The 14,293-nt window shown below is 36.8% G+C and overlaps 1 protein-coding gene across 2 annotated transcripts in view; it reads right to left on the reverse strand.

The window, feature by feature from the left end:
* LOC128029013 (uncharacterized) overlaps nt 1-14,293 on the reverse strand; it is a 385,593-nt gene that overhangs the window by 305,190 nt on the left and 66,110 nt on the right. For both annotated transcript variants that reach the window (XM_052616458.1, XM_052616457.1), the window contains exons 19-20: nt 12,377-12,790; nt 11,815-12,228 (exon numbers count right to left, since the gene is read on the reverse strand). In XM_052616458.1, coding sequence (XP_052472418.1) covers nt 11,815-12,228; nt 12,377-12,790 — 828 coding nt within the window. The remainder of the gene's footprint in view (nt 1-11,814; nt 12,229-12,376; nt 12,791-14,293) is intronic.

The following is a 14,293-nucleotide window of genomic DNA, read 5'->3' on the forward strand; positions in this document are numbered from 1 at the left end:
ACAAGTTTTGACAGGTACTGTATAATATTGTTACCTAGTGCTTATATTGCTTAAATACCATTGATTAGATGGATTTGTGGCCAAGAAGCTGGGATATAATTCAGACCCCATGACCCTGCAGAGGATGAGTGGTTTGGAGAGTGAATGGATGGATGAACTTGCAAGATAGCACTCTGACTTTCTTTTTATTTTGTTTCTCTTCTTACTGCGGTTCAGCTTAGAAAATACCTTTCCATTATCTTTATACTTGTGCTAAAACTATGAAAATTGAGATTCTAATGAAAGTATCTCTTTTTTTTGTTACAGGATCCTATGTACCCATTCATCAGAAGGACTGTAAAAGCAGCAACTCTTTGAACCATCAGTGACAGTTTCCACAGGGTGAAAAAAGGGCATAGTAAGTCAGAATGACCATTAGGTATGATATATACTTCATTGATGTATACTGTAAATGCAATAAATAGTTTAATATTTTTTCTTGTTATGTCTTAGTCTTTTTTGTATACTCTGAATCAACAACTTAATTGTTTTTAAACACTTTATTTGTTTCAACAAATTCAACAAACTGTTATAAAACAGTTTTGTCAAATATAAACTAATATAAAATAAGATCAGCAGGTGACAGAAGAGCATTTCATCCTACATGGCAGAGGTGTCAAGTAACGAAGTACAAATACTTCGTTACTGTACTTAAGTAAAAATTTGGGGTATCTATACTTTACTTGAGTAATTATTTTTCAGCCGACTTTTTACTTCTACTCCTTACATTTTCACGCAAGTATCTGTACTTTCTACTCCTTACATTTTAAAAATAGCTTCGTTACTGCTATTTCATTCCGGATTGTTATCGTTCAGAGAGAGAGAAAGAAAAAAAACCTATCCAGATAAATCGCGCCATCAGGATGGAGTGAATTGGATTGTGGTTGGATGAGATACACATATACCATTCCGACACCCTATTGGTCCATACGCGATCCATCACACCTGCACATGACACAAATCACATCACACTGCATAGACAGTTTTGGGTTCGTTTATCAAAAAATATATTTCTTAAAAGTAGGTTGGAACCAGTAGTATCCGATCGCCTCAGAGTCAGTCCGCTTAAATTTCTAATGAAACCGGCGTCAGTCCGGTCTCCTCCCGTCTTTCAGCGCGCTCTTCAATCCGCGGACCGCGGTGGAGCAGCGCGAGCTCAAACAGAGACAGAGGACACAAGGTGTGTGTTTACCGATAGATTGTTAGAATATCTGTATCTGTGAAGTTCTTTGTCATAAATACAGTTTACAAAAGGTCACGATCAGTCGGTTTCTCATCTACTGTAAAGTTTCCTTACACTTATTTAAATATACTTAATTTAATCATACGTACTTAATACATACACTGCTGTGCAAAAGTCTTAGGCAGTATTTTCACTTAAAAGAATGGTGTTCGGACAGTTATTTATATATTTTGCTGTAGAGTGTCAGTATAAAATATCAGTTTACATTTCCAAACATTCATTTTGCCATTGTCAAACTGCTTGTTTACTGCACTAAATTATTATTAAAATTAATGGCAAACTACTGTCCTACTGACACATTGCAGCTAAAGATATAAATAAGCTATGGAAGCTATGGATTTATTTTAAATATTTGTAATGTTCTTTAAAGTTATCCATATTTTTTTTTGTAGTTCTTTTTTTTTTTAAGTATCGGTTCAGGCACGTTGAGGCGCCAGTACCATTTTAAAAGTATCGAAAAGGCACTGGACCCTACTTAAAATTTATTATTTATTTCTCACTACTGGCTCATTTGCCAAATGGGTGCTTTCTCTTCGTCCTCAACAAATTAAGCTACTGTAGGTAGTTGGGTAGTGAGACGTTTTAATTAATTATCGTTTGCGATTGATGACACAAATGACAATGTTGTGATATCTAGGCTATAGAGCATCACAGTCCCACCCACAGCTGGTGCCGGAACTAAAAATTCAATGCAATTTCTGCATTGACATTTGGGGTATAAGCCGTTAAAATGTAACCATACATGGTAGACTTAAAACCAGCTACGGCTGTACTAAGCGACAGTATATGCTCATATAAACGTAAAAAGATCATGGGGCACTAACCTTGTTTTGATCTTAATGCCTTTTATTCGCGATGTCTTGGCTAAGTACTTCATTACCCACAATCCTGAACAATCCCACAGTGATGCATCTGATTGGTGGAGCTCGTATAACCGTCTGGTTAAACCCCTCGAAGGTCCGTGAAGACTGAAGATCATTAATAAAAAAATAAAATAAAATAAAAACCTGTGTTGCGTTTTTGCACGGTAGACTTATTAGTGCAATCATGATCTCCTTGGCTGCCATTGACAGTTTGGCAGGGAGGTTGGTAACTTTAGTTAGCATTATCGTCCACTTTAGCTAGGCTACTGTAGCCTTCATATGAAATGAGTCATATCAAGCATTTTATAATGCCACTGTCAAAACAATATTTAGCCTAGACATACCTTTTTGTGCATTTACTGAACATTTGTGTAATGGCAACGACATGTGTTGACAACTGAGCGGTACACAGTCTTGTACCTTTGACTTTTTTTGGATTTTGTCTTAATTTTTTCACTTGAAATGATATGTTATATGCTTATGAGTTCAGCCATAGCTGGTTATCCTCACAAATGCTCTAAAACTCTTTAGATACGGATTTTTCCGAAAGTGAATGGGAGAAATGAATGGGAAAATTACTTCCGGCACCAGAGCTCTCTCGGGCTGTGGGTGGGACTGTGAAGCTCTATATCAACTTTGTAACTCGTTACCCCCCGAACACTGGACATTAGCAGATGTACCGAATACAAGGAGCTATCAGTCAAGAAGGTATCAGGATCATGAGTTATTTTTCATTTTTAGTTTTTGATTAATCACTTAGATTAATCATTCATTTTGACAGCACTATAATGTTTATTGTAAATAGTCAACCACACAAGAGTAATTGTTTCTTAGCCTGCACCAATGTTCTTGTCCATTGCCCTCACAGAGTCCTGCAGCTAAGCTTGGGTGTACATTTACATTCCATTAAAGGTTATTGATGACATGCCTCTGAAGTTTGACTTTTTGCACCATAACAATACTTACTGGCAACTAGTCATCATATCTCTAGCTCTTTAATGTATTTGCATTGTACTAAAATGAGTTAATTTTCAATGGGCATATATGTTGCATATATGCTGAAACAGGTAGCCTAGTGCTTCCCAAACTTTTCAACATGAACATTTTAATATAACATTATAGTCATTATGGCCTTTAGAAAAATGTTTTTTTGAGGAGGTGGGGTAGTGCACAATAGGCCCCTGTGGCTCGGCCCAAGCTTTTGTTCTTAATGGCATTTTTTTCCTTACATTACTTTTACTTTTATACTTTAAGTAGTTTTTTAAACCAGTACTTTTACACTTTTACTTGAGTAAAAAGCTTGAGTTGATACTTCAACTTCTACAAAAGTCTTTTTAAAACCTAGTATCTATACTTCTACTTGAGTAATGAATGCCAGTACTTTTGACACCACTGCTACATGGTTTGTGGTGTGAAGCTGTGTGTCGTGTCCGGATCACTCTATTATGTTTGCTTTGTCATAATAACAATCTTAATGTACAGCATCCCTCAAAATTTTATCAAACAAAAAGTCATCCTGGCCTGGTATTAAAGCTCCAGCTGTGTGGTTTCTTTTTTCAGTACAAAAAGTTGCACGGAATTAAATAGATTTACAAAATTAATTTGACAAATTAACTTTAAGAATTAAAAATCCTGTTACAAAGAGACAAGTTAAAATACAATAGAGTATAAAATAAATTATGGGTTAAAAATATAAACACTTATATTTAAATTACTGTTGAATTATTCTCTTTAGTAATGGTTTAAATCCAAAAGCTAATGATCATAAGAGTTTACAGATATATATTTTTTTTATTTGTGAAATGTATTAAAGTTTTAGTTTACAGATAGTGGTTTTTATCACTGCTCAGTTACAAGCACAAAGTCTTGAATATGAGTTCAAAGCATAAAATAACTGTCAGAATTGAATCACTATGGTAACAGAAAATAACATACAAGTGGAAAAACAACTGGTCCAGAAAGAGTTCTGCTGATGTTTTTCTAGATGTGGGGACAAACTGGCATTTGAATCAACTGCTGGCAGCAAAATGGTTAATGATTGAGTTCCTACAGACTTTCTTAAAGGTTTTTATTCTGTTCTAAGAAATAAACATGATACTAAATCTGAAAGATTATAAAGGTGGATGTTTATTATACATATTATATTTGTTCAAGCTGTCGAACTAAAAAAAGATAATTTATCTTCTAATCTGTTGTGTTTGACCATTGACTTTTTTTTCAACTTTTCATGGAATTGTATAAGAACTTATTTAAAGTGTATACCGTATTTTCCGGACTATAAGTCACACTTTTTTTCAAAGTTTAGCTGGTCCTGGGACTTATAGTCAGGTGCGACTTATTTATCAAAATTAATTTGACATGAACCGAGAGAAATGAACCGAGAGAAATGAACCAATAGAAAACATTACCGTCTCCAGCCGCCAGAGGGCGCTCTATGCTGCTCAGTGCTCCTGTAGTCTACCACTGAGAAGCGTAGAGCGCCCTCTCGCAGCTGTAGACGGTAATGTTTTCTCTTGGTTCTTGGTTCTAAAAAAATGCGACTTATAGTCCAGTGCAACTTATATATGTTTTTTTCCTCATCATGACATATTTTTGGACTGGAGCGACTTACAGTCCGAAAAATACGGTAATTACTTTTATAAGAGCACAGTTGTGGCTCGTCAGGATTCATCAAATGTATGTAAGACTTACATAATTCAAACCAATCCTGTTCTGGTAATAATACTCCAACACCTATAGTGTCATTTTTTCAGTTTAAATTACACTGTTTAAACTGTTTTACACTGTTTGTGTTTAAAGTTTTTCTACAAGTAATATAATTACACGTGCTTCAGTCTATGCATACAAACCTGCACGTCTCAGCCATTCATTCATTCACACAGAAGCCCTTTCACACTGCCATTCCGTCAAATACAGGGGTAAAGTGTTCCTGTAATTGTTCCCTGGTTGCTAGATTTGGCACTTCCACACTGCCAGTGATGATCCGGTATATGTGCGTGCTTTCACACACAACCCTTGAAGATCCCGTAACGACACGTGACATCAGCGCGTGACGTGTAATGTACGAGTCGACAACGCTAGGCACGTTATACTTTAACTGAAGCAAGCAAATGATCTCGGCATCAGCGCGGAAAGAGAGGAACTAACTGATCTCTGCTTCATTACTGTTTGCACATGTGTTTTCGTCACGAACGTTGATCTTCCTTCAAAACAGCAAGTAAAAGAGTCGCGCGTTATCATTTTGATACGGAATTAGATCTGGCTTTTGTTCAAACAGCGCTCGTTCCGGATTGATTACCGCAATGTTACTAGGTCCCCGACCCGGGTTCAATTCGGTAATCAATTCCGGGACGTGGTTGCTTTCACACAGAAGGCGACCAGGCAATGTTACGGGAATATTGTGGGTCCGACGTGCAGTGTGAAAGGGGCTAGAGATGCGCAGAACATGCAGGATTCATATCTCAACCAACTTTTGTGGCTTAACATTTACAGATACTGGTCCATATGGAAATTTGATTAATTTATGCTAACTTTGACAATTTCTGTGACTGTCCATATTAAAATGTAAGTTTCATTTTCAATACTGGATTTTGAAATTCCGTCCTCGTTTTCTGCTTTGCGGAATTCATAGCGCTCTATGTGTCAAGAACCGGGTTGACCGGGTCCTCGGTACCACCGGTACTTAAAGAAACTTGGTACTGTCACATTTTTATTTTTTTAGTACCGACTTGACAACACTAGTGCCATCAAAAAATGTGTCATGTATAAATCTGTAATCATAATAGCTAACGGAAACAAAATTTAGTTTCTAAAAGTGACTGGTTTAGTTTACAAAAACAGCATGGATTTTTAATGCAGCTCAGTTGTGAACAGCCTGCCATCCTGTATTTGGCTGGTTTTAGCCTTACCCTGGAGTTGGTTCACCCTCCGCCTATGATCTCAGTTCATGCAATCTCACTTTCTCGGTCAAGTGTGTTCGTATAGAGGTTTTCAAGAGCTGGTGTGAATAAATTACAATTTAAATTCAAAGAGACAGGATAACCTGCGCATGACCTGATATTTTATTCGGAGCGCTAAACACTCCTGCAGTGTGTGTGTGTGTGTGTGTTTCATTCGGACTCGAAGCCAGAGGGCGTTCTTCATACCAGGAAATTCCTAATATTTTTTCAAGTCATCTCCAGCAGGTGATAAAGTATATGAAAAATGCTATTATTACTGTATAAAAACTATTCTGCATTATAATGTGATAAAAAAGGGTTTGTAGTATATAAACAAATCATTATTGTTTGTTATTGTCCAGCATTTGTAGATTTCTAAGCCAATTACAGGGAGTGCAGAATTATTAGGCAAGTTGTATTTTTGAGGAATAATTTTATTATTGAACAACAACCATGTTCTCAATGATTCCAAATACTCATTAATATAAAAGCTGAATATTTTTGGAAGTAGTTTTTAGTTTGTTTTTAGTTGTAGCTATTTTAGGAGGATATCTGTGTGTGCAGGTGACTATTACTGTGCATAATTATTAGGCAACTTAACAAAAAACAAATATATACCCATTTCAATTATTTATTTTCAGCAGTGAAACCAAAATCTCAACATTCACAAATATACATTTCTGACATTCAAAAACAAAACAAAAATAAATCAGTGACCAATATAGCCACCTTTCTTTGCAAGGACACTCAAAAGCATGCCATCCATGGATTCTGTCAGTGTTTTGATCTGTTCACCATCAACATTGCGTGCAGCAGCAACCACAGCCTCCCAGACACTGTTCAGAGAGGTGTACCGTTTTCCCTCCTTGTAAATCTCGCATTTCATGTTGGACCACAGGTTCTCTATGGGGTTCAGATCAGGTGAACAAGGAGGCCAAGTCATTAGTTTTTCTTCTTTTAGACCCTTTCTTGCCAGCCACGCTGTGGAGTACTTGGACGCGTGTGATGGAGCATTGTCCTGCATGAAAATCATGTTTTTCTTGAAGAATGCAGACTTCTTCCTGTACCACTGCTTGAAGAAGGTGTCTTCCAGAAACTGGCAGTAGGATTGGGAGTTGAGCTTGACTCCATCCTCAACCCGAAAAGGCCCCACAAGCTCATCTTTGATGATAGCAGCCCAAACCAGTACTCCACCTCCACCTTGCTGGCGTCTGAGTCGGACTGGAGCTCTCTGCCCTTTACCGATCCAGCCACGGGCCCATCAAGACGCACTCTCATTTCATCAGTCCATAAAACCTTAGAAAAATCAGTCTTGAGATATTTCTTTGCCCAGTCTTGACGTTTCAGCATGTGTGTCCTGTTCAGTGGTGGTCGTTTTTCAGCCTTTCTTACCTTGGCCATGTCTCTGAATATTGCACACCTTGTGCTTTTGGGCACTCCAGTGATGTTGCAGCTCTGAAATATGACAAAACTGGTGGCAAGTGGCATCTTGGCAGCTGTACGCTTGACTTTTCTCAGTTCACGGGCAGTTATTTTGCGCCTTGGTTTTTCCACATGCTTCTTGCGACCCTGTTGGCTATTTTGAATGAAACGCTTGATTGTTCGATGATAACGCTTCAGAAGCTTGGCAATTTTAAGATTGCTGCATCCCTCTGCAAGATATCTCACTATTTTTGACTTCTCGGAGCCTGTCAAGTCCTTCTTTTGACCCATTTTGCCAAAGGAAAGGAAGTTGCCTAATAATTATGCACACCTGATATAGGGTGTTGATGTCATTAAACCACACCCCTTCTCATTACTGAGATGCACATCACCTAATATGCTTAACTGGTAGTAGGCTTTCGAGCCTATAGATCTTGGAGTAAGACAACATGCATAAAGAGGATGATGTGGTCAAAATACTCATTTGCCTAATAATTCTGCACACAGTGTAAAAGCTAGAAATTAAAGAAAAAATTAAGTTGCCTATAGTATCCACTACCAGTCAAAAGTTTTTTAACAATAAGCTTGTTAAGTTTTTTTTAAAGAAGTCTCTTCTGTTCACCAAGCCTACATTTATTTGATAAAGTACAGCAAAACAGTAAAATTTTAAAATATTTTACTAGCCTATTTAAAAGAACTTTTCTATTTTAATATATTTCAAACTGTAATTTATTGTGATTTTAAAGCAGATTTTTTTGCATCATTACTCTAGTCACACAAATTATGATATTTTGATTTTCTGCAAAAAAAATAATAATAATAATTATATATATATATATATATATATATATATATATATATATATATATATATATATATATATATATATATATTATGGTAATGTTAAAAACGGGTGAGTAGAATTTTTTGAGGTTTCTTTGATGAATAGAAAGATTAGAAGAAAAGCATTTATCTGAAATAGAAATATTTTGTAAAACGATGCCTTTATCATCACTTTTGTTCAATTTAAAGAATACTTGCTAAATAAAAGTATTCATTTCTATAACTTCTTTTTCAAAAAAAAAAAAAAAAAAAAAAGAATTATACCGACTCTAAGCTTTTGAATGAAATAGTGTATTAATGTTAGGAAAGCTTTTTATTTCACAAAAAAAAAAAAATTACTCTGTTTTAAATATTGATAATCAGCAAATCAGCATATTAGAATGATTTCTGAAGGATGTGACACTGAAGACTGGAGTTATGATGCTGAAAATTCAGCTTTAAATTACAGGAATAAATTACATTTTATTATTTTGTTATTTTAAATAGTAAAAATATTTCAAATAAATACAGGCTTGGTGAGCAGAAGAGACTTTTTCAAAAACATTAAAAATCTTACTGTTCAAAATCTGTTGACTGGTAGGCTATGTAGAGAGAAACGTTATATTCTAATGTTATATTGTAATGTAATGTTAATTTCAGCACTGCTTACGCCTGCTAATCGTTTATATTTTATATTAGTTCATGTTTTAGATATTTTATGTATTTCTATTTTACTGGAGTCCCGTGAATTATTTTACATTACTCCGTTACTAAAAAAGTAATCAAATTACAGTTACTGCCCAACACTGGTTATGAGCACAAGCACTTACATACATGTACGAGAACAAAAGTATCTTAAAGCATGAAATGACTGTCAAAATAATGTGACTACATTCACAGACAGAAGGGTTAGTTCACTCAAAAATGAAAATTAGCTTGTGTTTTAATCACCCTCTGGGTGTACATGATATTGGATATGGATATTTTTCTTACAAAAACACATGAGGCATGTGAGGCACGTTTTATTATGAATGTGCACGCTTTATTTGATGACTTGTGGACTGTTCAACTGCAACACCCGCTGATTGCAATGATAGAGCTTGGAATGGCCAGGACAATTTTTATTATAAATCTGACTGGATTCTTCTGATAAAAAGAAAGTTATATAGACCTAGGATGCTTCGGGGATAAGTAAAACACTGTCTAATTTAGATTTTTGGGTGAACTAACCCAAGTGGAAATGAACTGATCTCACTATGTGTGCATCTGAAGCTCATCTATGCATATTTTATATATAACATATGAAATCTATGTATGCGTTTTAAATCCTTTTCTCTGCAATAATATAAATAAAGAATCATCTAACTGACAGACATTTGACAGACTGTCTCAGAGCAGCTACCAGTGAGCCACAACCAGACCTCAAATTACTTGTGAAAAGAATGCATGCTCAGATTTTTGTACTCATGCTAACACATTGAACGTTTTCTTCCCCATACAAAACCGTTATAAAGAAAACACTTGACGTGGATTAATGGACAAAAACAGTGGTATAAAAAGGCCAAATTTGGTATACAGTTTATTAATAAAACATACTTTGAACAGGAAAGCAGATGACCCCAGAATATAAACGTAACGCGCTGAACTGCAGGTAAAGTGTTTTTCTCCAATAGAAAAACATTGTAAAGAAAATACTTAACATGGCTTAATGGATGAAGACAGTGATATAAAAAGGCCAAATCCAGTATAGAATTTATAAAAAATGTATACTATGTACAGGCAAGCAGATGTGGCCAGTATATTACGCAACACGCAAAGTTTCATTAATTTGCAGAGATCATATTCTCTGGAAATCTGCTGGGCTGTACATAGTTTATTTTATTAATAAACTGCATACCGAAATTTGCCTTTTTATATCACTGTTTTCATCCGTTAAACCACATTAAGCATTTTCTATGGAGAGAAAACATTTAGGGCCCTATCATATACCCAGCTCAATGTGATGCCAAGCCCGATGCAAGTGTCTTTCGGCCCGACACAGTTATAATTTACACGTTTTGCGCACATTGTTAAATAGCAAATGCATTTGTGTCCATTTGTGCACCCAAAAGGGAGAACAAACGGGGGATAAACAAACGGGGGCTGCTCACAGTCTCAGAATGACAGCTGTCAGTATGAAAACCTTGTCACACAATGTTTTTGAACAATTTTGGACACAGAAGGGCTACCATTCAAGTGTGAATTAAATATTCCATGGAGGGATATATGTAGACTTTAATTTATGTGTTTTTGACCTACACTGTACATAATGTGAGAACAGTGCACTATTTAGGTTTGTACATTAGTATGGATGCACTAACTTTAATGTTAGTTTTATTCAGAGATACCTTGCTGAAACGCAAGATAACATTAACGTTCTGCTTGAGCAGATAAAAATTTTAACTTAATGAGTGTATGACAACCAGAAATTTTATGTTTTGTCTTCATTAGGACTGGGATTGAATGCTTATGGACATTTTACTTTGTTTTGTTTGGGTTTAGCAAATGTAATAAAATAAATTATATTGCCTATCCTCTCAGGATACCTGGAATTAGTGTTACAAATACCCCAGGCACATAGTTTTACAATTTTTACAGCATAAACACCATAAAACTGATGCAAGCTTCCGATCCTCCAATGTTTCTCTATGGCACCGAAACCTACAGATGTCCGAGTTCCACTCCCCGTGCAACTGATACTCGACTGCCATTGGCTCATCTGTGTTCGAGGGGAGGGGCTTCCCAATATGTCAATTGCACCTTGCGCTTTAGACTATGTGCTTACATCGTTAAAATAGGTCCCTTAAAGTGAACCATTGCCCACTGCATTCATTTTCTATGCTCAACTGCTTGCCTCTACATAGTAGAGTATATACCAGATTAATCCATGTTAAGCATTTAAGAATGTCCCTGTAGGTTGTAATTTATGGCTCTTTGCATTTTATGTGGCATTTACAAAAATTCTGACAGTGTGTACGGAACTGGACTAAACATGTCAGTAAAGGGGAATTTTTAACTGCAGAACATGAGTAATTAGTTACTGTAATATTGTTTTGGTAAAAAATAGTGCATATTAATCTCATGAGTAAACAAAAGACATTTGGGAGTGAGTTGATAATTTAGGGGATTTACTCCATATATTCACTCCCTTATTTAAATGCAGCTGTCACTCTTGAAATTTTGCAGTGTGTACGTGGCCCTAATTGCCACATACAAGACTTTGTTCTCTTAACCGGAGAGCAGTAAAAACTTATATTGTCTGTAAAATTCAACCAGTCAAAATCTTGATGTCATACTTGTACATACAAAACAAATTCAGCACCTTCACCAGTTAACGATGGGAGTTTGTATTCCCATTTTTATAAAGACAGAATTTCACATAAAAGTTTTATTGACAATGATTTTATCCAATATAAAATGAACTGTAAACAAAGTATTTAACACTCACCTCAGCTGTGAGATGTAGGACAGACACTGAAGGAATCCTTTCACTTCACTCTCTTCATCTGTGCAGTCTCTCAGCTCTACTGGTTTCTTCTCTGTTTGGAGTTTCAGCACTTCTAGGAGGATGGAGCTCTTTCTCTCTGAGAGATCTATGCTCCAGACTGCAGGAGCTGACTGATAAATTACCTGTAATGCTGGAATGACATTCCTACCTGTTCTTGTCCCATAGACTTTCATATGTGGGTAAAGATCCAGCATGAAATCACAATTTCCATAGGAGATGTAAGAGTATAATATGTCCACGGATGTTTTTGTTATTTCCTTATTTAAAAAAGGCACTTGCAGACACATATCGAGTACCGTTAATTTAAATCTCCAGTCGATCACTTTCATGCATTCATTTTGTGAGGAAGGTAACCTACAGAAACAGTGAAAGATTTTGTTGCATGCATTTATGTTAAAAATGCAACACCAGCATGGAGATTGGGATTATGTGCTAATAAATAATGACAACTGAAATTAAAAATTGAGTTGTGCTGGATGGATAAAAACAATTTAACACTTACCTCAGCTGTGAGATGTAGGGCAGACACTGCAGGAATCCCTTCACTTCACTCTCTTCATCTGTCCAGTCTCTCAGCTCTACTGGTTTCTTCTCTGTTTGGAGTTTCAGCACTTCTAGGAGGATGGAGCTCTTTCTCTCTGAGAGCTTTATTCTCCAGACTGCAGGAGCTGACTGATAAATTGGATGTAATGCTGGAAGGACACTCCTGCCTGTTTGAGTCTCATAGTCCTTCACATGTGAACACAGATCCAGCAGGAAATCACATTTCTCATAATTTACAGAGGATAGCAGTTTCTTCACAGTTTCTTCTATTGTCTCTTTCTGATGGAGCGCAGCTTGCAGACACAGATCCAGTATGAATAATCTCTTTCTTTTGTCCCATGATTCAGCTGTTTTATTGTGTGGTTCAGCAAATCTAAAGAGTGAACAAGATTTTGTTAGAGATGTAATGTGTTATGAAAATTTTGCGCAACAGTTAGGCTCCGGAAGTAAAATAAAAAATCCAAATATTTTCTTCACAGGGAAATTGACATTTAACACAAGCTTGGAGTAACCATGGAGTTAATTAATTAAACTTAATTTTTAAAAATAAATCCAGTTTCTGGAGATATGGCAAGCAGTTTTTGACTTTTTTTTTTCATTCTCAGGATATTAATTCTTGATATTCAATTCAAATTAAATTTTCACTAGTTCATTCTTGATTTCAGGAATTAGATTTCTACTAGCAACAATTGCTATTTTTGATATCAGCAATTACATTTCAATTAGTAACAATGATAATTCTTGATATCAACAATGACATCATCACTAGCAGAAATTGATTTCTTGATATCACTCACTCAGATAGTCACTCCGTTTAAATGCATATTGGGCTTCCAACCACTGTTATTCCCATTATCAGGAGAACCTACAGAGGTACCTGCTGTCAACAACTGGCTCCAAAGGAGTGAAAATATATGGAACCAAGCTCACACACACTTACTGCATGCTGCGAGAAGACCAAAAATCTCCAGCTGATCGTTACCATTGCCTAATCCGGAATACATTTCAGGGCACTGGGTCTGGCTGTCTACCCGAGATCTCCGCCTTCGACCATGCAGAAAGCTCAGTCCCAGGTCTCTGGGTCCCTTCCAAATTATTAAACAAATTAAACAGTCTCCTACCGTTTGGCATTAACCCACTAACTAAAGCATTTCTCCCCCCTTTCATCGCTTCTCAAACCTGCCGGTGGTCCGAGAGTGGAGCCAGAGGAGCAGACCAGTGACCAGGGTCCCCTACCCATCATGGTTGACGGCGAAGACATATATCAGGTTCGAGTACTACTCGATTCCAGACATCGGGTGGCATCTTTCAATATCTCACAGATTGAGAGGGGTACGGTCCGGAGGAGCATTCCTGGGTCAATGCTAAGGACATCATTAACCCCACACTCACTACTGAGTTTCATAGGATGCATCCGGAGAAACCGGCCCCTCAACCACACGGAAGACCCCGGCGTCATCTGCCTCCACGCATCGGGAGCCGCTCACAGGGAGGGGGCTCTGTCACAAACGAGACTCCCGTAGTCCTTCCCACTCGCCACCAGGGGGAACTCTCGGCCGAAATCTTGTATTGCCCCGGTGTACACTTCTGAGTGTTTTCCTTCCGTGCCTGATCTCTCTGTGAATTACCTTGGCCTGTTTCTCCCTTATCGATTGTTTTCTGCCTGCCCTGACTCTTGTATTCTCCTGACTATGATTTGGATTGTCTTCTCTGTTGTGTTTGCCTTTGCCTGTTTACCACGTTTTGGAATAAAGCTGCAGATGGATTCTCACTCTGTTGATGCTTCGTTACAAACATCAATGCACAGAAACGGCTCCTCCTTTATTTTCTTTGTCAGTGAAACTTGAAAATTATATTATGGCTGGGTTTATTCTTT

The sequence above is a fragment of the Carassius gibelio genome, chromosome A15, assembly GCF_023724105.1.
Source record: "Carassius gibelio isolate Cgi1373 ecotype wild population from Czech Republic chromosome A15, carGib1.2-hapl.c, whole genome shotgun sequence".
Classification (NCBI taxonomy): domain Eukaryota; kingdom Metazoa; phylum Chordata; class Actinopteri; order Cypriniformes; family Cyprinidae; genus Carassius; species Carassius gibelio.